Source organism: Dermacentor variabilis, chromosome 5, assembly GCF_050947875.1.
Source record: "Dermacentor variabilis isolate Ectoservices chromosome 5, ASM5094787v1, whole genome shotgun sequence".
NCBI lineage: Eukaryota > Metazoa > Arthropoda > Arachnida > Ixodida > Ixodidae > Dermacentor > Dermacentor variabilis.
The window spans coordinates 22402945-22427075 of record NC_134572.1 but is presented as its reverse complement, the minus strand read 5'-3'; the positions used below and the strand labels follow the sequence as shown (position 1 = coordinate 22427075).

The window sequence follows — 24131 nt, the reverse complement described above, 5'->3', positions numbered from 1 at the left end:
TTAGTAACTGCAATTACTTAGGAATAAACCTGTCCTCGAATCTATCTTTCCTCCCGCACATAGGCAACAAAACAAATTATGCTAATCACACTCTTGGTTTCCTTCACCATGATATCCGTTTACTACCCACCTCTCTCAAACTTATTGCTCCTGTGTAAGGCCTAAACTTGAATGCGCATGTGCGCTCTTTAGAATCTTTAGTAACATAACTATATTACAATGCTTACATCTATGCAGAGACACGCAGTAATATTTTTTCTGGCTATTTATGCGCCTAAAGCTCATCGAAACTAAAAGCCAAGCCAATCTCTCTAGCCTTGCATCATGCCGCCAAGTTCCCTCTGTTTCTACCTTCCACAATTTCTTCCTCACATCAGTTCAGAGAAGCAATATTGTACCCAGACTACTACGACTCAAGCAGAACGGACCACCACAAGGCAGTGTACCCATCTCAAGCCCGTACTGTTTCCCATGCCACCTCGTTTTTCATCGCGACATGAAAAGACTGGAATGACCTTCCCACCAATGCCATGCTTCTGTCAAACCTGACATACTTCAAAAGCATCATTGAAGAAGTTATGTATAAGAAGAAAGCCCATCGCTCATGTAAAAGCCCTCCCCAGGAGATTGTGAGGTACTATGAATAAATAAAAAAAACAAATACGTTTGAGCATTGAAACGTATTACCTTAGTGCTAGAGAATGTTATTATGAGACTAAAGCAAAAGAACATCAAGCACCATGCTGACGTATTCGCAAAGAAATAAAAAATGCAGATTATTGAGCTATTATTGATATGAAAGTCTCGCGAATTAACTTCCCTCGTTTCCCAAATTCATATTCATGCTAATCGACACATCATAAGCTCTAACGTCCAAATCGGTATTCGCCAAAAACATAAACGTGAAGAAAGCTAGCCTCCAGCACCTTTTAAGAAGAAGTACACCGAGCTTGTGCTTAGTCTACTGACCTGTTCTATATAATCAATACAGGTGTTTCCACTTGTGCGCTATACGACATTTTAGCGGGCCATCTGAATTGCAGGTGCGTGTACCATCCACTTAGATTTCAACCCTTCTCCCCTAGATTTAGCAGAGATCCACCATTGCTATCACGCCTCGGCCCCCTCTGACGAGGCTATTTAAGTCGGGTATTCATGAGACGATGCAAAGGCATAAATACGTGAAATACATGGCGGATGGGTCTATCCTAAGTGGTATGTTGTAGGGCATCGTTGAGCAAAAATTCGGAGTTTAGCCGTAAACAAGGACAGAACGAAGGTGTTCCTTCATGCCGCCCTACTTTAGACCCGAATAAAAAACCTAGGAGGTAATGACTACGAAAAAAGAAAATTGAATTAAATGAAGAACCGCTTGGGCTCAAGCAAAAACGGGTACAACACGAACTTGGCTTAAATTACGAAAAAAACTAAAAAAAATGACACTTCCTTATATCCCGTCAATTCACGTTTGCATATAAAAAAAAATAAAGCGTTCCCAATTTTTATCCTATAGTCAAACTGCATGCTCTAACTTGTCGTTTTTTCTATCGCTTAACATTAGCTGCATTTCACGTAAGCTCTTGTAGGTACACAGCAAGTATAGGGTTCTAAGCCAATGCGACAAAAGCGCCAGGGCAAGCTTCCCTCATGTGTTTTTGTATTTCCTTGCACATGCTTCATTTTGAACCACGCGTTGATGCGTCAGAGTTTCGCGCGTTCATGCGTATGCTTTCGTGCGGGTGCCTTCGTGCGGATTTGAGAGAAAACCCACTTGGTCGAAACGGCGCTTACTTTTGCAAAAGGAATATTTCCTTGTAGCTGAAGCTTTCTCATCAGATGGTCGACCACAACACTGTTCTATACTTCCATTTTATCATTTCCTTAGAGGCACCGTTGTTGCATCGTGTTTATTCCAGATTAGCAGAAATTATCAGAAAGAAATAGGGAAATGCGGTATTTTCAGTGTTAATGTCCCACATTTATTTATGCCTGCATGCGAAATGTGAAATACCAACTTCTTCAAGCAGGAACAACAAGATACTATGTGAGAAAGATTACATTAAACTATGAACTACTTATATGACGCGCCTACAACACACACACACACACGCGCGCGCGCGCACGCGCACATACATGTTTTCGCAATAAGAAAACACCTGTAATTGGAAACATACGTACGGAAAGAAAAGCTTGAGGCCAGAGAAACCTTTTGAAAAACGACATAATAAGACATGAAGTTTTACCGGCCGGAACCACGATATATTCATGAGGCACGCGAGGTGAGAGGCTCCGAATTAATTCTGAGCTCTTGGGGTTCCTGAGCATGCACGTAAATCCAACAACACAGGCGGTTTTGTGCTTTGCCCCCATCTAAGTGCGACGGCTGAGGTCGGGAGTCGAACGCGCGACGTCGAGCTTAGCAGCACGACGCGTGGCCGCTAAGCCACCGCGCGTAAAACATACATGTGTAAAAACATTCAAAATTTGTCCACAGATCAAATAGGTGCGGCTTTGCACTTGATCGCACATAAATTTGGGAAGGATCCATTTCTATAGAATATGCCAAAACTTAGCTTAGAGTGTCCCCAAGCTAAGCATGGGGCCACTCTGAAAGTCATGTTGAATAAAAAAGATATTTACAAGCATGAGAGCCCATGCTCTGCCTTAGCGCCTTGAACATGGTGAACAGCCTCTGCTGAATGTGATATCCTTCGCCCCTCTCAAGCCTTTTTATCCAATATTATACCACCTAGGGGAACGATGTAGGCGCCTACATTTCTGCCTCCTTGTCTGCCGAGGCACTCGTGCGAAATCTCTCGTATGGCCGCAAAGAACGCTGACGTGAATGCTCGGCGGGGGCAGACATGTACTTGAGATTGTTTACCAGTTCTTTTAGCAGAAGAAAATAAAAAAAGAGTAATCTCGGGGCTTCCTTCATTTCTTATAGTTTTCTTGATTTTAAACACGTTTTGAAGTTTTTCAAAAAAACGTGAGTTTAGGCAGTTGTCAAAGGGTTCTAAGTGTTTCTTTTTTTTTATATACTGGCTGCCATAAACCAATATACAAAAAGTAATGTTGCTGGTTTAGGATAGCAAAGCGGCGAATGGGCTGCAGTGATTTCAGGAATTTTGCGGGGGAAAACATTATAGAAAGGAGGACGTGAGCGTAGACGAATAAAAATTACCTTATTCCAAAAGCTGTTTGACCTTTCGATGGAACGGAAGGGCCTACTAAGTTCCAAGGCAAAACTCAATCTCGTGGGCTTTCTTTCCGCGCATTTTGTATTCTTTTATTTGTATGCTATAACTGCGCTCAGTCGAAGCAGAAAATGATGATCAGGGTGTCCCTGCGTCTCGATCGTCACCGTCCAATCTCCTATTCTTGGTGGAGGAACCCTTCATCGACTTGCGCAATTTGCTTCCGGTAGGCGTTCAAAAACAAAGCACCTTATGTGTTTGCATAGATTTATTGAGTGAAAAAGAAGGAACTCGCGAGCAGCATGTGACGCAAATGACCCGCGCCTGCGCTAGTACTGTTCAAACATGGATTGCATGCTCGGCTGGCCTGTTTCGCGTTATTTCAGCAAAAGGTTAAACGCCATCGCCTGATAGCGCAGTGAAAGGGTTGAAATGAGCAAAGAAACCATTATCCCGCCAACGCTAGTTACTCAGCGCATTCAACGATGCGGGATGGCAGTGCACAATTTTTTTAGGTCATACTAAAGCTTCACCTCAGTTATGGCATATAATCAGTTTACATGTATATTACTTGAATACTGTATGCAAGACATGCATTGAACGTATCCCTAGTCGTAACAGTGTGCTAACACAGCACATACTTAACTACATAATTCGTATAGAACCCGTTTTTGGGACCCGCCGCATTAGCTTAATCACCGTGACGTAGCCCTGCTGAGCTCTAGGTTGAAGGTTCGACCCCGACGGTGGTGATTGCAATAACGCTCGTGCACTTAGATCTGGACGCATGTTAAAGAACCCAATCCGTCAAAGTAATATGGAGTCCTCATCCATGGCGTGTGTCGTTATTATATCGTAATTCTGGCAAGCAAACGCTAATAATTTATTTTAATTTTTAACAGGTATTTCACCTGAACCTATCTGACCTTATGACAGGAAAAAATATAGTGCGACTTGGGCTATTCCAGAACATACAAACCATTCCTGGACCCACGGTATCGTCTGGTGCCCCGGGCACGAAGGCCTGCGGGGCAGCGAAGAGGCGGACTGCGCAGCTCGAGGTCTCGCTAGGAGACTTCAAGGTGTGACCGGCAGACCACGCCGTTCTTCAGCCCCCAACAGACCGACGAGCGACCCACGAAGTATTAACCACAAGTCAACAAATACTACAGGACCAACGTCTCGGAAGAACACAATGCGCTCCCCCACACAAAACTCTCAATAAACTCCAGGCAAGGCACTGGCGCCGCCTGCAAACGAACACATGCCCACACTTGTCTCGTCTACACGCAATCTCCCCAGACAGTTATACGTCCCGGACATGTCCCTGGAGTAGGAACCACACAGCGACACTCGCGCACATAACACACGAATGCACCGACCGTCCGGGCGACGCAATTTCGCCACGAGTCACCACACACACACTCACTACGTGGTCTTGGGAGGCGAGACTCTCCGAACTCGACCTGGGAAGCCAACTGGCGACCCTCGACCAGGCCCAGCGAGCCGCGATCGCAAGTGGAGCCCTGTCAGGGGGAAAAACCCAGGAATAAACCGCGCAACGGTTTCTGCAATAATAAAGTTCGTCCTCCAGAACATATGCCACACAAATCATCACCTCAAGAATAGCTGCTAACTGCATTTCAGCACGCACTGATAAAAACTTTAAGGTCCACGTCACAAGCACGCGCAAAACCTGCACGCTTATCCCTTCATTTTAAGGACAGCGACCGGTTAGAACCGCCTCCTTGCCTCCATCGTGAGCAACCTTGTTCGGTCACCCTTCAAAGCGCGATTTCCGCGTCTTTTATAGAAACCGTTGGAGGAGGGAAAGAATCGTCCAAAACTGATGTTGGTGCTGGCGATGAAGAAGGGCAAAGCGTGACTATAGAGATAGGTTGAGTGTCGGCGAGGATTGCCACAGTCATCCCTTTGGGCAGCATCACAGGATCTGGGGTCGTGTTGCAAGCAGACAGAAGGGCGCGGCCGCGTGAAAACCGGACGAGACAGGTGGCAATGAGAATTCCGCGAGAAGTACAGCGGGAAGAAGGGGCGACTAGGGCGTCTCCGTCGGTGATCTGACTGGATGTTAAGGCTACAACGTCTTCGTGACCAGGACGCAGGACGTAGTCTGCAGCGATGGGCAAGTTCACGCATGAAAGTGAAGAATCCGCAACAGGTTCAAGCTGTGTATCTGTGATGTGGACAACTTCCTCTCTACATGAAATGACGGCTGAAGCAGAATGTAGGAAGTCCCAACCCAGTATAAGTTCATGGACACACGTTGGAAGGATGATAAACTCGATGTGGTGGCGTATGCTGTCGATGAGAACACGAGCAGTACACTGTCCGTCGGGGTTGATGAATGCATTATTAGCACCACGCAAAATAGGTCCAAGATAAGGTGTTTTTACTTTACGGAGCCGGGAACACAGATCGCTCTGAAGAACAGAAATGGCGGCACCGGTATCGATGAGAGCTGACGCGGGAACACGTTCGACAGTCACAGAAAGCATGTTGGCCGGGCGAACAGGAGGAATTTTTGAAGACCGATAAGAAGCAGTTTCCCCTCCAAAAACTGCAACAGTTAGTTTTCCAAGTGCTGGTCGACAAAATTGGAAGTGGGGCGAAGCGGTGATGTAGAGCGCTGGTAAGGCGATGGAGAACGACGTCTGGCCGAACGGGAACTATGAGGCAGATTGGGAGCAGCTGGAGAAGACGGAGAACGCTGTTGACGGAACGAGTACGATCCGGGATAGTAGTCGTCTGATCGGCGAGTGCGATCTCTTTCGTGCTCAGCATAGCCTCGTCTTTCATCCTGCTGGCGACGGCGGCAGAAGCGAGATATATGGCCGCGTATACTACAGTAAAAACAAACCGGACGATGTGGACGCCACTGAGGGTACGATGGCGCAGCTAGTGCTCTGGTTCCCATCGAAGCCAAACGGTCATAGGAAACGCCAGTAGGCACGGAAGTCACGGTAGGGGTAGGTAGCGAAACAACATCCGCGTAGGTAGGTGTGGAGCGCGCTACCGGAGCAGGATGCGTCGTGGGTGTAGTCATCGCTGTCAAATCCTGCTTTACGACCTCGCGCAAGTCGAAGGTGGGGGTTGGGGCGCAGGCAGCAGGTGGACGCCTTCGTTCTTGTAGTTGAAGCTCTTCGCGGATGATGGTAGGGATAAGAGCACGTAGATCTGGAGAATGGGGAACCTGAGGATCACTGCTGTCATGTGGAAGATGAATAGACTGCAGCTCGTCGAGGCGTTGACACGTTGAAGTGATGTCTTGGACAGAAGCCGGATTTTGCACGATTAAGGCGTTGAAAGTGACAGGCCCAATGCCTTTTAAGATGTGGCGAACGCGTTCGGCTTCCGTCATGCTAGGATTCGCACGGCGGCACAGAGCCAAGACATCCTCTATGTATGAGATGTAAGACTCTTGGGGAAGTTGGCGGCGCGTTCCCAGCTTCTGTTTGGCGACATTTGCACGGCCAGATGAGGAAGCGAAGATTTGCCGCAGCTTGGAGGTAAATGTGCACCAATCCGCGATGTCGGATTCGTGGTTGAAATACCACGTCTTTGCAACACCGGTCAAGTAGAAGGCGACGTGCCTCAATTTCTGGGTGTCGTTCCACTTGGCGCAACAACTCACGCGGTCGTAGTGGTCGATCCAATCGTCGGCGTCATCACCGCGGAGTCCCGCAAAGACAGGGGATCGCGCTGAGGGCTCGTCACAGTCCAAGAGGGCGCCGCAGGCGAGGTCGTCTGTGTGGTAGGGTTAGAGGCGCCGGAAGGGCCGGGGTTGGAAGTGTCCATTGTTGTAGGGGTAGCTGGCTGCAGGCGGCGACCGGAACGGAGCTACAGGGAGGACGGGAACGCGAGAGGACATCGGGGTCTTGACGTACCTTCACCACTTTATAATACCGAGACCGATCAAGTTGTCCAGCGCTGTTTATTCCCAAAAAAGGCAACGCCCCCAGCTCACGCGCGAAGTAGAACAGGGAAGATGATGATGGCCATGTACAAATGAAAACGACGAAGTACGTTAACAGTGCTTACAATATATATATATATATATATATATATATATATATATATATATATATATATATATATATATATATATATATATATATATATATATGTAATTTAACAGCTTTGAGGTATGATAGCAGCTGCGCCTCTGCAAATATTATTTGGTTTTTGTATACGGTCAACTATGGTATGCGGCTACATTGACCACAAGTTGAACTTATATGAACTGTCAGTGAAATTTATCTTGCATAAATTGACGCAGTGACGATATTCGATGATACGCTGTCGCGCTTGATCCATTTATTGACCGTAGAAAACCATGTTTTTGATAATCAAAGCTTTTTATTAGAATCTTTTTGTAGCAGAAATGATGCTTCAATTTCTTTAGGTACGCTATTCAAAAGATGTCTTTAAGTGAGCACTTTATTTATTTGAACAATCCAAGAACTGCATGGGGAAAAGTGCATACACAGAGGAAATTACTGTGACAGCCAACTATATGAAGCTTAGCCGATGAAAATCTGATGCAACAGGCCGCTTTATTTTTTATTTGTTTCTAGTTTCCAATGTAACAAATCACAAAATTATTTTTATTACAGCATCTCAGTAGTTCCATCAAATTACGGATATGCCAGAGACCACTGCCAGAGTTCGTCACCACTTAGGGAAAAGTGTACTTAAATTTGGAGATGTTTCTGCAAGGTTCCAGTTATAGCCGGGATGTCTTTAACCCTGTAATGTCAAACGTATCACATACGACTTGCAGTTTTAAAACCTCGAAATGGCGATTTAAGCACGGCAAGCAACTCGTAGCTTGTAGCAGAATTTTCCTACGCTGGAGACAGTTTTAAATTCAGGATAGTTTAGCAAACCTATGATTTATAAATGTTTATGTACTGTAATCAATTATTTATAACTCAAGCAACATTTTTTAGTAAATATGCACCCTCCATGCCACAAGTAAACGTGAAGAAGATTTTCTAATTTTAGTTGATGTAGAACTGTATTTTGGTATTACATGCTTAAAATGTACGTGCCTTACAACTGACAAACAGTTAAAAAATAACTTTCCCTGTATTAGCGCAGATACTGTACTTCTGGCACTCAAGCCATGCTCGTTTATAAGCAAGCTTGGCTGAAGTTCGAACTAAAAATGTGGCTCCAGTGCACTAGCTCTCAATGCATAAATTTTCCAACAGTGCCTTCTTCTCAAGCGCTAATTTTTCACTCGTTCGTGGATAAATCCTAGTGTTCTCATGATGTCCGCAAGTCTCCTTTTTGAGGACAGAAACGTCTGCAGGACCAGATGAAATGTTCTAGGTCTCCCACATCATTGCACTAATTGAAACATGGAGAAGCAGTTAGTATTCCCGGAATTCTCACGGATACTATTCATGAAAGTGCCACGCATTCTTCTCACATTTTTTGCGAGAGACAGGACTGATGCAGGCATGGTGATACATTTGGCACAGAAAGAGACGCTCAGCCAAAGCAATTGCGGGACGGGGCTGCCACGCTAACCCCACATGTAGCAACAACACGAGCACAACCAAAAACTAATGTTTACTGCAGGAACTTTCGGGGAGAATATGGGCAATTAAGTACTCGTATGAACATTACTGCTTAATGGAGATACGTAGAGCACTCATTGGTTTAAATTAATGAAGAACCACATGTGTACTGATTATCAGACTAAAAATTATGTAATAATTTTAATTTCTTGCGCTTCACTGCGCCACTTCCCTCCATCCGCCTCCACTAATGACTAATTGCTTATTATAACTGCTTTCAATACGTCAAAGGCGTTCTACGCAAAAATAAGTAGACACCGTAAAAAATTTGGTGATAGGCTGCTGTAACACAAGCCAAAAATGTTTATTTTTTATTTACTTTTTCGTTTCACAAAAAGAGTTAAATATTATAGTATGGTACATGCACATTCCAACATATACTGCTATCGCAACTTCCCCTCTTGATACAAAGCCCTCGCTGCTCCATTCTTGGCTATGTTTAGTTCTAGATTGATACGGTCGATACGGCGTCGAAAAAATAGGCCAGGCGTGGCGACATGGGACGAATATTGAGCACAAAGCATAAAAGCATAACGAGGAAAAATAGGCGTAAGTTTGGCCTACATTCATTGCCTCTACTAATCATAAAAGAATGCCGGACGGGTTAGTGAAATATCCCTAAGTGGAGCAAGGCAAATACGCGAATATCGACAAAGATGCACGAGGGTTAAAATGGCGATCGGATTTAGCATATATATTGCGGGAAAATATTATATTTTCTATAGCATAGAACATCAAACATTAAACAAAGAAAAATATCTTGCACAGTATTCATAATGGCGGAAAATAAGAAATTTCCAGAATATCCAGAAAATAAACAAAGTCCATTACACTAAATAAAGAGATGCTTGTTATAGCAACGAAGCTTCCTTTTTTTTAACTTTTATTATATCACATGTAAAAGTTATGCAGCAAGTCAAACGATTTAAAGAAGAAGCAAAAAAATATTATTTAGCACACCTTTTGCTGACCTCGCCTAAATATTTAAGTACATATGAAGCAACCAATTTCCACGGATTTCACGACGGTTGCATATTATAGCTGTAATCCACAATTATTGCTTCTCGGGGCAGCGGTGACGAGCGAAACTTCTCTATGCGAATGACAAGCGACGAGCCAAATAAAATAGAGACGTGCTTTGGAACGAAGTGTTTACGCAGTGTGCCGAGTTGCAGATGTCATGAAACGAGTTTTTGTATTCTTCTTTGAGCTAAGCCACCATGTCGATTTAGTTCGAACACTAGGACATTGCTCTGCCCACTAAACAAGAAATCGCGCTGAGGTAGCACCTTCGTGCGCGGTAGCAAAGAACACAGAAGGCTCAAAGGGGCCCTATAGAGCCGCGACTCGCTACAACTGCGCTTGATAGCGGTGGCGAAAGAAAAGTGCTTATAGCTTTTGGTAATGTTCTCTCTAAAATCTGGGTCGAGGTTAAAATGACTGCGGCAACAGAAACAACCCTCGTATTTCTGCTGATGTAAAAAGCAAGGCCACAACCGTGCTTCGGCTTGAGTGAACTAGGCACACCATTCCCAAATTAAAAAAAAAGCTTTGTTTACTCTCTGAGATTGGTACAGCTTCAGGCTTATCACCTCATGTGTCCTTTAGGATCAGTGTTCGTGAAGACTCTACTGCATACACAAATGACAGACTCTGCTTAGTCACACTTGTTTATCTTTTGTGCCAATATGTCGCTGATACGTACTCTTATCGGTGAAATGGCAAAATTAAACACTTGATCTTCTTCTCGTTTACTTTCAAGTTTGTACTTAAGGGAACTACAACATGTAGAATAATGGTTCTTTTCATGAACGTTAAAATAACTTGATATTTCACCGTTCACATAACATACTTTGTAGAACGTTTCACAAAGAACTCAAACTGCATATCTTCTGGTTCGCTTCAAGAAGTTAGTCTATAGGAATAGCTATTGCAGTACAGAATTTTTGCTGGCTTTGGGATTGAAACTGTGTGCTAGAACGCAGCCGTCTTGCCATCCATAGAGTGCTACTGATTGCGGTGCGAACCAAGTCCCACAGAAGAACAAGAGATGTTTCCTGTCTCCTGTTGTTTTCCTAATGTGTTTTTTTTCTTATGTACCTAGTTTCCTTGCATCATTCGGAGTTGCGCTAATTCAAGAAAAGGTGAAAAAGCATAACTAATATTTAGGTGGGACCGTTGATATATCCCACAGAAATCTTTAGATAACATGGCAATGAATGGACACAATGTTAGTTGCTTTGCAGGGGAGATAATTCTAAGCGCGATGAATTTTATTAAGGCGCACATTTTCAAGCATAATAGCTAACTGGCACGCTTTATATAGGCAATGATGAGAGCTACGAGCACTTGTTTGTTTTGATTAATTTTATTTATGTCTGGAGGTGGCATTAATGTTATTCACGTTTACAAACTCAATACGAGTTTAACTTCAGCGTGCGGTAACATGTTATGCGGTAACATATCACCTGTCGACGCAGTAACCTGTCATTCGCACCTGTAAGTTTTACTTCATGTGAACTCAACTTCGATCATGACGAAGAATATTCCATACATTCTAATTTGGATAGGTATTATCATTGGTTAATGTAAAGGTCATGGTTATACTTGCAAAATGTAAAAAACGTCACGTTTACAACTTTTACCAGGTTTGCAATTTATTTGTACAATGTACTGAAAAGGAAGTATAGGTGAAAGAAACTTGTAGGGCCGTTTGCTCGAAGAGTTGAACGCCATCGGGTTTCAGAGAACAACAGTCATAAATAAGAGGTTTCCGTATCTTATTTGACGTCACTTCGTGCGATCGGCGTAAATTCACGAGCCTGTAGAAGCAAACTTCAGCTGCAAACTTCCGTAGAAGCAGCGTTTTCTCGCTATTACTCAAGTTCATTCCTTTCGTTGTTCCCGAGAGAATAAATCAAGTGTTTGCTGAACTCAGGTTTGTTCGCCTAATGTTATTACATTTTTCCACGCTTCATGTCTTCAGACAAGTTTAGATAATTTCCATATTCCGGTACAATACATTGCTCTTACTTAGACTTGCCAATCATCTACTGAAAACTGACTGAAATTGTTGAAGAATTTAAGGAGCACAAGGACCACTTATTCCAGCATGTTGAATTTTACTGTTCTAACGAGCAAAATCTTGCTTTAGCATTAAGTACCTCCTTCGTGGTGCGAAAACAGTGTTGGACGCAGCTTTCCAATCAAAGATTCCCAGCGCTTCGCGTAGCCGTTCTTTTCTAGAGCTTCATAGGTTTCCCTACGGCCTTCAAGAGAGGATTGCCGTTCCTCGTTGTTCGCACAGGTGTCGACCCACGAGGCACCACGGTGCTCGCGACGGACGGCGGGCGCGCCGTGATCCCGTGCCTAGCCAAGCTTCGCGTCGAGAGCCGCAACGACTCCGCAGTGCTGGTGCGCTGGTTCCGCGGCGGTGACAACAGCACCGAGCCTTTCTACAGCCTGGACGCCCGGTCGCGCAGGGGCGGCCTGTCCAAGGGTCACCACGCGAGGGGCGAGGCGTGGAAGGGTCGCTCCTTCTTCTCGGTGCTACAGGAGCCACCCAGCCTCAAGGTGAACCGTGTGGACTACGCCGACCGGGGCGCGTACGTCTGCGACCTGCTCTACGCCAGTGGCAGGCGATACAGCGCAACCGTCGCGCTCGCCGTTTTCGGTACGTGATGCATTCGTTTACGTATTCGTCGTCACGATCATTCGCCTAGTTATGCCTGCTGTAGGACCAACGCCTCAACCAGAAATATCCCACGGTGACATCTCAGTAAGTGTAGAGAGTGTTAGCATGGAGTGTCGGGGCTAGATTGCACGCGGATACAAAATTCATGTTAGAAGCAGCGTGGAGAAACAAAAGATGAGAAAGATAAAAAGGGACGAGCAATAAAGCATCAGGTTCATGCACTGAAAGTTTTTTTATTTATGTGCGCCTCACATTTGCTAGATATTTGTGGTGCAGCTGTAAAATAAGCATTACTGTGAATTATTGTGTGAAAACGACGTGATAGTGATGTGGGTATAGCAGTATGGATGGCAGGTGGTAAATAAAAGCGAATTTTCTCTTCCTGCTGGATCATTTTGCAAGCACGCTACATCACCCCACTCAACGCTGCAACTGTAAGAATAGAACTAAATATGCCTGTTTTACTGGTAATATCTGCGAAGAACAGAAGGTGAATTTTTTTGCAATATTAATATACTATTTTCTCAGACGCTGTTAGTAACAATGTTTTTTGCAGCGCTTTATGCTAGAAACGTATTTCACGCAATATTTCCAACTTAATAAGTGTTCTTGCTGGACAGGAATAAGAATACTGCGCAGTGTGCTATAGCAGTTAGAGCGAGGAACAGTTGAAGTTTCTGACGCATAATTGACGTATAATTACAGTGGTATGCACAATAACAGAAAATAGGTGTTTCTGTCGACATCCTAATGAATGTTAATATTTTACCTATTTTATCCACAGTGTCTGTGTACCATACGTATTTCACGTAGGCTGTTAAAATACCAGACATCGCGAACACAAACCATACGGTCTTCCGGTATACTGTGTGCTATACAGCACACGATTTCTTTTTCAGTGCACCACGATCCTGTTTTTACTGCCGCAATTTTTGCATCTATTGATTTTTTTAGCAAAAATCAAGCCATAGAGCAAAGCTCTTGGCTTTTCCGATATTGGTTCCTGGACGGCTTGACTGAGACCGTCGCTTCCTTCAAGCGGATCTGTTACACATCGCAGCGTGATCCATATGTCATCCGAGGAAGAGCGAAACTGACCTGGCACTGCAAGTCGTTTCCTTTGCTTGAACTGGTTCGAGCGCATCGCCTCGTGTCACGGACAAAAGCTATATTGCTTTCTTTGGAAAAATCGGCAAGAGAAAAAGCTTTCCAAGAGCTGAAGAACCATAAGAAAACCGATATCAACTTGCTCTTTTGTCACTGTGAAGGTGAATCGAAGTAGGTTAGCGTGCTGAATCTTAGTCACGAAAAAAACTTCCAAAAAGAAGGATGCATATACACGCACAGAGGCATTCGGTAAAACGCAGTGCACGTAGATACAACGACTGGAAGCGAACTTGTAATCTTGCAAGGCTGTACGGCATCTTAGCAGATGTGTAGGATATTACTTCCATTAGCATCGTAGTACTGGTGAAGTTAAAAATACCGTAACCATCTAATTTTATGAATGAGTGTGACTGAAACCCATACTATATGTCTGTCTCGGGAGAACGAAAATTATTTGGTTGTTTTCAAATTTAGAAAGCATTCTGAGGCATCTATTGATGCTTTCTTTTGAAAGTGGCCTAATGGTTGCACTGTAGCGTTTTCAGTAGCTACAGTATATCAGTATGACGTAACTCTTAGGTAATGTGCTATATTCCTTTAGTTAGACACCTTATTACCCTTGGCTCTTTCAGTGCCACCAACGGAATTTGTAATCAAGGATGTTAACGGCAATGTTGTGCGAGATTCAGTGGGACCATACACGGAGGGTGACAACCTCTTTCTGGTGTGTGAAATCATTGGAGGTAAGTCTGACTTCTGCAAGATAATTAGTTTTTACATTTTTTTGTCCAAAACATTCTTTATTGCACGGCTATACCCCACCTCAAAAAAAAAATATTAAGGTAGTTTTTGGCTGCTTCTGTCGAAGTTGCGATGAGTGACATCTAACAAGTCGAAAATCGCCTTGGCGATTACAGCTACTCTGCGAAAATTGAGATCGTTATGTCCACGGTCAGAATGGGAGGAGAATAAATGTGACGTCAAGTCAACGGTAATTTCTCGAAACTGTGTGGCGGATATAAGCATACATTATATGTAGTTTACTGCCAACGAATGCCGCATACCCCGAAAAAAGTTTTTCACAATTTTCTTTTCTCGGTAAAGGGGACGACACAGTGGAGCGGGTGGTAGCTGAGTGGCGTAATCCTTACTCTAACGAGCAAATCTGCTTTTGTGGACGTCATTATTTTGTTATAGTTGAGGCTAGCAAGGTTTGTGATTATTGACACCAATGCAATTCTGTTTTCTCCCGAGTACTTAAAGTCATAATATTCTGGTTTCGCATATAGGATTTCCGGCGAAGTTGCATTTTAACCAAGTTTGTGCAGTAAGGTTTCCAGCTTCAGATTGCTATTGGTTTCTTCTAAGACTACTTTTAGACGTGGAAATTACTGTTACAGAAGGGCATGCCAGAAGCGTGACATAGTTTAGTGTTCTATGCGAAAATAACGCGATGAATTACCAACGGTTGCTTTCACAGAGTACGACATATCTACGCTCTCATGTCAATCGCAGGCACTTTGGTCTTTCGGCGTTTCGGTATAACCCGCCGTGGTTGCATAGTGGCTTTGGCATTGCACTGTTAATCACAAGGTCACGTCATCAGAGCCAGCCCGTATATAGTGGCAACATTTCGATGGTGGCTAAAGGCAATAACGCGCGTGTATCGTGAATTGGGCGCACGTCAAAGAACTCCAAGTGGTCAGAAAAACTGCGGAGCCCCCCAATATGGCGTGCCTGATAATCAGATCATGGTTCTTTCACCCAACATCAAACGATTTGATTATTTCTTCTAACATAATAGTTCTGTTGCAAGGAAGCCGAAAGTGACGTCATTTTTGACATAGCCGGGACTAATGCAGCATCCTCCCCACTTATTTTTCCGCATCGAACTACGACCCATCTCGTAGCATGCTTGATTGTCGGGATGCAGGCGCCTGATGACCACGTCTCCTCACCACCGCAGGGAAACCCCGGTTCCTCACCACGTGGCAGAATAATCTGGGTGCAGCCGCGAACGTGAGCAGTGTTGTGGAAGAAGACGACGTCCACCGGACCTTTCTTCGCATTGAGCCTCTGCGACGTCACCACTGGGGCCTAAACGCCACATGCACGGCTTCCATTCTGGACGGTCTCTTCTCCAAGTCCCTCTCGATTCACGTGCTCATCCATTGTGAGTTCGTAGACATTTGTCAAGTGGAAAAACACCGCGCTTAATGAAGTGCCTTCTGTAGTATGTATGAAACAGAAAAAGAAACAAGAGAAATTTTTGGCATTGCGCATGAGTGTGGTATCTCCACTCGGCACACTTCTTGTACAAGAAAATTAGAATGAAATAACAGATTCAGCGTTTTCACGCTTCTAGTGTGAGAGTGCGCATGGGAAGCATTGATATCTAAGCTAAGCTACGCTTGAGTGCGGAATCTGCCCCGAACAAGTCGACATGATTTCGTGCTCATCTTTAACTGGCTTTCTATGCTAAACGCCATCTATGCTAAATGCAGCAAGACTGTTAAACGCTGCTGACCACGACACGCTACCGTTGTAAACATCGATTATAACTCAGAGTATATTGCGATATGATGATGAAGCCTCGATAAAAATGTTTCCAGTAACCGGCTTTGGTTCGGTTTGGGCTATTCGGTTTCTGCGGACAGTTTTAACAGAGCTTCGTTGCATATGTTTCCCTTAGAGGGTCTGATTAGCATGTGACTCGCATAAGTAATTTATTCATCTATTGTTCATGTTATACGGACGCTTGCGAAAACTTTTGTAGTTATTCCATTTTTCACTAAAGTGTAGCCTGCCTCCACCTTTCTGTGAAATAGAGACTGTGAGAAGGACTGCATTTGCCGATACTGTATCTCCAGCTTTGAGGGTACACTGGAGAATCTCAAGTTTGTGCGATGCCTTATAAATCCAGTGCCGGAGAGTACAGAAGGACACAGAATAAAAATGAATACGTTTGCAATTCACGCAGTGCCTCCTGCGAGCACTGTGATTACGGCCAGCCACACCGAGCTGTACTTCGAAGAACCGGCAGAGTTTGTATGCACGAGTCGTGGATCCCGTCCCGCGGCAGAAATACGCTGGTTTTTGGGTTCGAATCCCGTCGAGTCGCTCCTGTACCGTACCACGACGGACGGTAACGTCACCACCAGCTTCGTGCTGGTCACACCCACGAAGGAACGCAATGGTGAGCGGCTGAAGTGCGTCGCCTTCAACAAGAGTCTAAGGGGCTCAGAGCTGGCGTCTGAGACTCTGCTCGAGATAAAATGTGAGTACACTGACATCCCGTTGGAGTATGTTTCTTGAGTTCTTGGCTTCAAAGAAGTAATAAGGTGACCTCACGCAGACCTTCAGCACGTGACCGCGTGTCAATTATGACAACCTAACGCTATTTACCGTATATCTTTCTGATAGTCACAAAAGACTCGTGTTAACAGAAAAAAATTTATTGCATCTATTTATCCGCTTCAAAAGGTGGTTGAGGTACTATTGAATACCTTCGCTGAAACAAACATTTTCTGGAAACACAAGTGCAGGAGCTGGAAAATCGACGTGTTTTCACGAATTCGGCAGCAGGGGATCTCCTTCACTTTGCGTAGCCTGTTATCAGAATACCCCATCGTTTACATAGAGACCGGCGAGTATGACGCGACGACGGCTAAAAGACGCTGACGCAAATTATCGATCGAGCGCATCTCGCCTATAAGTGGACGAGAGAAAACGTTAAATGACTAAATGATTCACTTTGCCTTTCTCGCTCTGATAGATGCATCGCCGCTTACAGAGATTCGCTCAAGGCAACGTCTCCCTTTCTACCCTCGTCTTAGCGCGATAAGGTGATGCTACCTCCCAGTGTAATATGACATTGCATTCTGTAAACACGTCCTACGCGGCCTTTGCGCGGCAATTAGTGTATTTTTTAACAAAGGAACGAAGCATTTTCGACGCTCTCTAAATATAGGTCACGTAGGGGCTTGTACGCTGTATATTTTGTAAGCAGTGAAGTAAGACAGTAAAAAGTAAATGTAGAAGCAAAAAATTGTACACAGCTGATAGCCAAAATATATGCGACCCCTTGAAAATCAGCCTGACGCGTCGTAGTCGATATTGTCGGACTCGTTAGCGAACAAAAAAACTAAGTAACATAATATACATAGGACCGCCTGAGGAATAATTACACCTTACGCTATCTTCCTGTTTAATTTATAAAATATTTTTTAGTACACACATATCAACCAACAGAAGAAAAAAAATTACTGTCTATTTTCTTTTTGCTTTTCTGTGGCTCACAGCGAAAACAAACTCTGCAAATGAGTAATATTATGAACGGGATAAGTAGAACCGGTGAATTTCACACAATTAAGCCTATCAATGTATGTTTCGAATAAACGCGCGTGCTTTACTCAGCCGACAATGCGCCATCGATTAGAAATCTATTAACAGGCCGCAAACGAATCGTTCATCCTTCGAGAACCCCCACCCGCTACTCTTTTCTGCTCTTTTATTCGCATCTACTCGCTGTGCAGCCCCACCACAAAACCGTAGCAAAATCATGTACCACGACTGCTCTCACAGAAAACTTCGCGTCACTGCGAGAGCTGCGAGACCTGCTGACGATTGGCTACTTACACAAGCAACCTGAAACAAGTTGTAAAAATTCTACTGTGCTTACGTTTGTATGAAACATAAATCTCTTAATTACATAATTTTCCTCTGTTCATGACAAATTTTCTTATCAGTAACGTGCACCATACAGTGTTACAGACATTCCCTTAAAAGAAAGCGGTTGGAAAGGAGACTGTCCTGATGTCGAAATGAGAAACACTTTCACTTTAACTACAAGATAACGTTCCACAACATTAACCAAAATTTTTTTTATGATACGCCTTAATTCGACACCGGATAAATTGCGCGTAGGGCGCTGATGTTACTCTCTGGTGACTATACAAGCGAACCAAAATATTTTGTCTTTCTTTCCAGCTTCACTACAACCCTTTCACGAGCATCGATCAATAGCGCAGGCTTGTCGAAGACGAACGCGTCTTCGAGGTCACGCGAAGTTTTTGCAAGCGCAAATGTTATTAAAGGTATGTATATCAGCCGAAAGTTTTAATTTTTCGGGGAGGGGGGGACGAATATATATATATATATATATATATATATATATATATATATATATATATATATATATATATATATATATATATATATATATATATATATATATATATATATATATATATATATATATATATATATATATATATATTCGTCCGCCCTTGCCCGAGAAATCAAAACTTTCGGCTGATGTTGTGCTGGCTAGTGAGTCCGGAAATGAGGAACAATGCACGTCGTGCGACCACGACGACCCGGTTCCCAGCAACGCAGTGGCCACTTTCCTTGATTTGAGAAGAACAGCGCACGCGTCGCTTTGCGCCACTGCAAGGCCGGAGCCACACCAAACGGCTTTAACGAAGCTCAGGTAATGAAGGGAATCGCCCTATCCGAAGTGGCTGTTGTAAGACGGCTCGGTTTTTTTTTCACCTTTCCGCTGGAAATAATCGTATGCCGTCGATGATTGCTATCTGTATTTCTTTCCTCTCTCACTCATAAGCGGTAAACCTTCCATACACATCGTTGCGGGCGTTTCTTTATGTAGTTATTTTTAGCTTTAAGCCATGCTGTCAGCAGCGCAACTCAGACGACTAAAGTTACGGATAAAACGCAAGCGCATTCCGTGCATGTAGTTAGCTTTTGCTCAGGTTAGTGCCAGCTTCGTTTGCTAATCATTACCTGCCACTTTCTTTTTGCTCGTCGCTCGCATCGTATAGCACTGGCATCACAGCTCGCTCAAAGATTTCTATCTCGTAATATGACCGCACGTTACCACCTCAGCGAGCAAGCGTCTCGCTGTTTCATGGTGCTAGGGATGCGTTTCGGTTCCACTGTGTGATCATAATGACGCCTAGGCGTGCGTATCCTGGATCCCATAAAAACAGACATTTCTCGCCCTACGCATTAATTACGCATCCTAGGGGCCCATATATTTCACGGTGCTTGGTCGTCCTGTATACGTAATGCGTAAGAAAAGCAATACCCGATAGCCGTGCTTCGAGGGCTGAAGCATGCCCCTTGCCAACAACAGTAAATCCTTGAAAGTGACCTCGTTCGTTTCCTTACTTTTTGCAAACGGAAGGTTTTCTTATCACTTGGATAAGTTCTAACCTTTTTGTTGTTTTGCTTGTACCGAAAAAATAAAGTTGATGACTTTACGGCGCGTAATTTTCCTTCTTTTTTTTACGACTCAATGTTCGTGTCGACGAAAGGCTTATCGCAAGACATCGACTGTTGAGGAAAGGAGTAGAGACGACGGCACATTAATATCATTCGATGGTATTGATTTCATGCATTATTTATATTATTGTTCATACTTTGGTATTGTTTCATACATTCATTTTGATTAATGTATAAAACTAGAATGACCGATAAATATTGAATACCCTAAAAATCTCGGCACACAGAGCTATGCTGCATGGCATTCCGTCGATTTTGTTCTTCTGCGTTAATGCACAAGCAGAAAAAAAGAGCAAAGTACAGGATGCAATTGCTTCCTGAGAGGCAAAAGAAAAATACAGCATTAGGCGAATATGGCGCTATAGTCACTATTCTACACCGTCAAATGCTGCAAACGTTTTCTTTCAACCGGAGGTGAGAAAGAGGGCGGACACACACACACGCACAAAAAACAAAAAAGCATGGCGCAAACTTCTGCCTGTCTTTTTCTTTTTGTTTATGTTTTCAAAGCTGGCGAAGATAATTCCGTCTATCATTGTGCTTCCGTTATCGCATGTAAGTCCCGACATTATGATGAGAAAAAAAAACGCGAATCATTGTGGCTGTACATCGAAGGCAAACGTCTGGTAACAAGAGGTGTCCCTAAAATAGTTCTTTTTCTTCTCCGCAGCCTAGGCGCCCAGGAATAAAGGCTGTCATCAAATGGGGCTACCTACGCGCGCCTGTTTGACTAGCGTCGTGCATTAAGAAAATTTCACGTTACATGCCTGTGCTAGATTTTTTTTTTTTTTTACTGATGCCGTGGTCTATACACTTTTGCTCTAGACTGTACGTTTCGAAATGTTGCATTTGTGATACTTCGGGCTTGAAAACATGCATTGTGGCATCGAACACCTGATATCCACTATGCGCGGAAAATTTGTGTCACGGTTGGTTACCATAATTTGTGTCAGATATAAAAATTTATCCAACAGGTTTTCTGGCTTTTATTTTCGTGGCTAGCCAATTCAGCCATCTGGCTGCGTTATAAACCAGAATATACAAATTCAGGTGCGAACGAAGGAGATAATTCACAATTTAGTCTAATTTTCCGTAAAATATGAAAGCAAGGTTGACATTCTAAAAAACCATAATAATACAATTATTCGTTGCATCTAATGAACTGTAGCCAATTCGTAAGATATCGGCACATTTGTAGCCTTTTTAATGTTCTTTTGTTTCTTTGCGACTTCTGTATTATGAGAGCTGATTTCATGTCTGCCTCTCCTACCTGAGTGTAGAATTATCACTGAAAATAAGTATATTAATGTCTAAGTTAAGTGCTACTTGAAATGTGTCAACTTTAGAGTGGATAACACCATGTGCCCTTTATAAATCTCACAAATTTTTGTGGGCATTCACTGATCAACTAACTCGCGAAAAGTTTATATTCAATTCCTTTTCCGCTAAACAGATTTTTGTCTCCCTCCCTGCATGCACTCAATGCGCAGACAAGCCGCAGGTTACACTAGAGTTTGGCGCTGGCCTCAAGAAGTCAATGATCTACGAAGGCCACGACATATTCTTTGTGTGCAATGCATCCGCGTATCCAAGCATCACAGACGTCGTGTGGAAGCTTAACGGCGTCCCTCTGGAACAGCCACACGAGCAACACAGGCTGCAGTTGCAGCAGTCGGCCAATGCTTCCTCCTCGCTCTCGCTGATGCGTGGACCGCTTATAGTCAACCAGCGCTACCTGGTGTTGCGGAATGTGCAGTCGTCCGACTCTGGAAACTACTCGTGCACAGTCACCAACCCGGAGGGAGTGACTACGTCCAAGACCCTCCAGATACGCATACAGCGTGAGTATTCCCGAATCGCTTTGTCGCGCTGCAATGGTAGCACTCCAAAGCATTTGTATCTAAACAAAGCCAGACAAGTTCCATGTTGCAGCACTCGCCAAGGTGAATGGGCGATGTGTTGAAGGATCGGTGTAAACAAGAGACAACGAGAGAAAATAGCATGAAGTCAGTTTTTGTAGTTAGGGGGCCAGCGTTCTTTTTCAATTTCTTTCCTTTCTTTCTTTTTTTACTGTGCAAAAGTGAATAAAAAGTTACGTTTGCAGACTATAAAGGAAATATTGCATCATGCCTTTTATTAGTAGCCCGCACATATCACCACGGGATAGCTCACGATGCCAATGTGTCACTAGACCTTAAACCGTCCGAAAGCGAAAAAGCGTTCTTCGCTTTCGACCGAGTATGCCATCGATATGCGGGTGTCTTCTTTTTTCGTATTTATTAACGAAAAGGCAGCGAAGGCGATAACCTTTGCCCTTATATGAGGTAAGAGCAGCCGTAAATTATTCATTGAAATAAATAGTGGCATTAGATGCAGAATATTTTGCTATATCTGCATTAAGGCAAAGGCTCTCTGCTTACGTGTATGGACTGCAACAAGGGCATTCTTTCTTCGACATTTCTTGCTCAACCACAGTTGACCACGATACGGGTGTAATACTCACACGACCATGGGTTTTCTCACCTGCATCCCCCCTCTCTGTATCTTGTCAACCGCTGCAGATTCTCCTCGCTGCCAGAACCCTCAGCAGCAACACCACGCCAAGGTGGTCTACACGGCCCCGTTCGAGGAAGTGTCCCTGTCGTGCGACGTGGAGGCCGACCCCAGCACCAACCTTACTTTCCGCTGGTCCATGAAGGAGAGCCACAGGGCTTCCATCGCCACGGCGTCAGTGGCACCGGGAGACGCCGAGAAGCGGGAGGCGGCGTTTTCGCGTGACTTCGACGTCATGGCCCGAGCGTTCGCGTCCCGCAGCGTGCTCACTTTCGTTCCGCTACCCGAAGAACTTCACTCGACCTTCCAGTGCTGGGCCAAGAACCCCGTCGGAATCCAGAAGAAGCCTTGCCTGTTTCGTCTAGTACCAAAAGGTCAGTTCTTTGAGTATGCTCTGCAGATAACATGCTTACACATGACTTGTACATCGACCGTTAGTTTGACCCCTTCAGACAAAACCGGCTAATTACCTGCTACACGTATCCGTAGCTTCCGCTGCCGAGGCAGAACGCGCTACAGATGTTGCCGTAGGTAACATCAAGTATGCACGGGGTCGCTTGCTTATCTTCCATTTCCTTTCTTTCGTTCTTTCTTTCTTTCATTTTGTCAGGCGAGCGTGACAATGCAGCTGTAATTGCCCTCGCTATGGCTTCGAGCTTTCGGGAAATCCGCGACGAGCGGAATCACTTTGAGGGGCATCTTTGCAATAACATGCGTGTTTCACATGTCAAAAATAGCCGCGCCGGAAGACCAATTTTGGTATTCTCTGTCTAGAAATATACACTTGATAGATTTTTAAACATTTACCCAAGCTTTGTTGCTTTTCGTGCCATCTTCTCAGAAGTGCCGAGCCGCGTGCGCGAGTGCCAGCTCCTAAACAAGACGCTGACGTCATTGTTGATCGAGTGCCAGCGGCGGAGCGACGACCACCACACGTTCGTGATGGAGCTGCACGATGCCAGCAGCAACCTGCTCGTGCGACGCGTCACCTCGGCCACGCCGCGCTTCCAGCTCAGTGAGCTGCACCCGACCTCCTACTACACCATCCTTGTCTACACCACTAACGGCGTCGAGAGCAGCCGCACTCTGAACATCTCCATCTCATCTACGGAGGCTGCCATGGCCAAGACTTGTGAGTGATCTCGTTTTTAAAGTGCCGTGAACTCAAATTGAATCTTATGTTACTCTTGGAGAGCGTCTGAGCTTATTGTAGACACACACATGCACAAACAACGAAAGAAAGAAAAAAGAAAGAAAGAAGTGACAACCAGCAGGTGAAAACATAGGGGAATTTACTTCCCCGAACCTTGCGTATCTACCGGTGCCCCTGTGATACAACTATGCCCCGTCCCGATTGCCACAGCGTTTTCACAGATAAATGTCTCTGAAGCGCCAAGGCTCTCATCTCAGAATTAGGCGACTGTGTGGCACAAGAGAAATGTATGATATCTAGGACACTGACAAACTTATACATAACGACAGCTACATGACTCAGTCCAACGTAAATAATGAGCTCTCTCTTGGACAGCTAAAGGATGTACTGTTGCTTCTAAAATTGTCATCCTTTACTTATAGTTGACACTTGAAGAACTTCCTGACTTAGGAAACAAAGAAAAATAAAAGTGATCAAGGGAGTAACATTGCAGAATAACGTCACGCTTCCGTCCATGA

General features: G+C 44.3%; 1 protein-coding gene across 1 annotated transcript in view; it reads left to right on the top strand.

The window, feature by feature from the left end:
- Positions 1–24131, top strand: part of LOC142582159 (neural cell adhesion molecule 1-like) — a 51876-nt gene that overhangs the window by 25891 nt on the left and 1854 nt on the right. Inside the window, exons 2-8 of the mRNA XM_075691554.1 lie at positions 12111–12476; positions 14237–14347; positions 15571–15777; positions 16585–16881; positions 21398–21748; positions 22469–22834; positions 23302–23592. Coding sequence (XP_075547669.1) covers positions 12111–12476; positions 14237–14347; positions 15571–15777; positions 16585–16881; positions 21398–21748; positions 22469–22834; positions 23302–23592 — 1989 coding nt within the window. The remainder of the gene's footprint in view (positions 1–12110; positions 12477–14236; positions 14348–15570; positions 15778–16584; positions 16882–21397; positions 21749–22468; positions 22835–23301; positions 23593–24131) is intronic.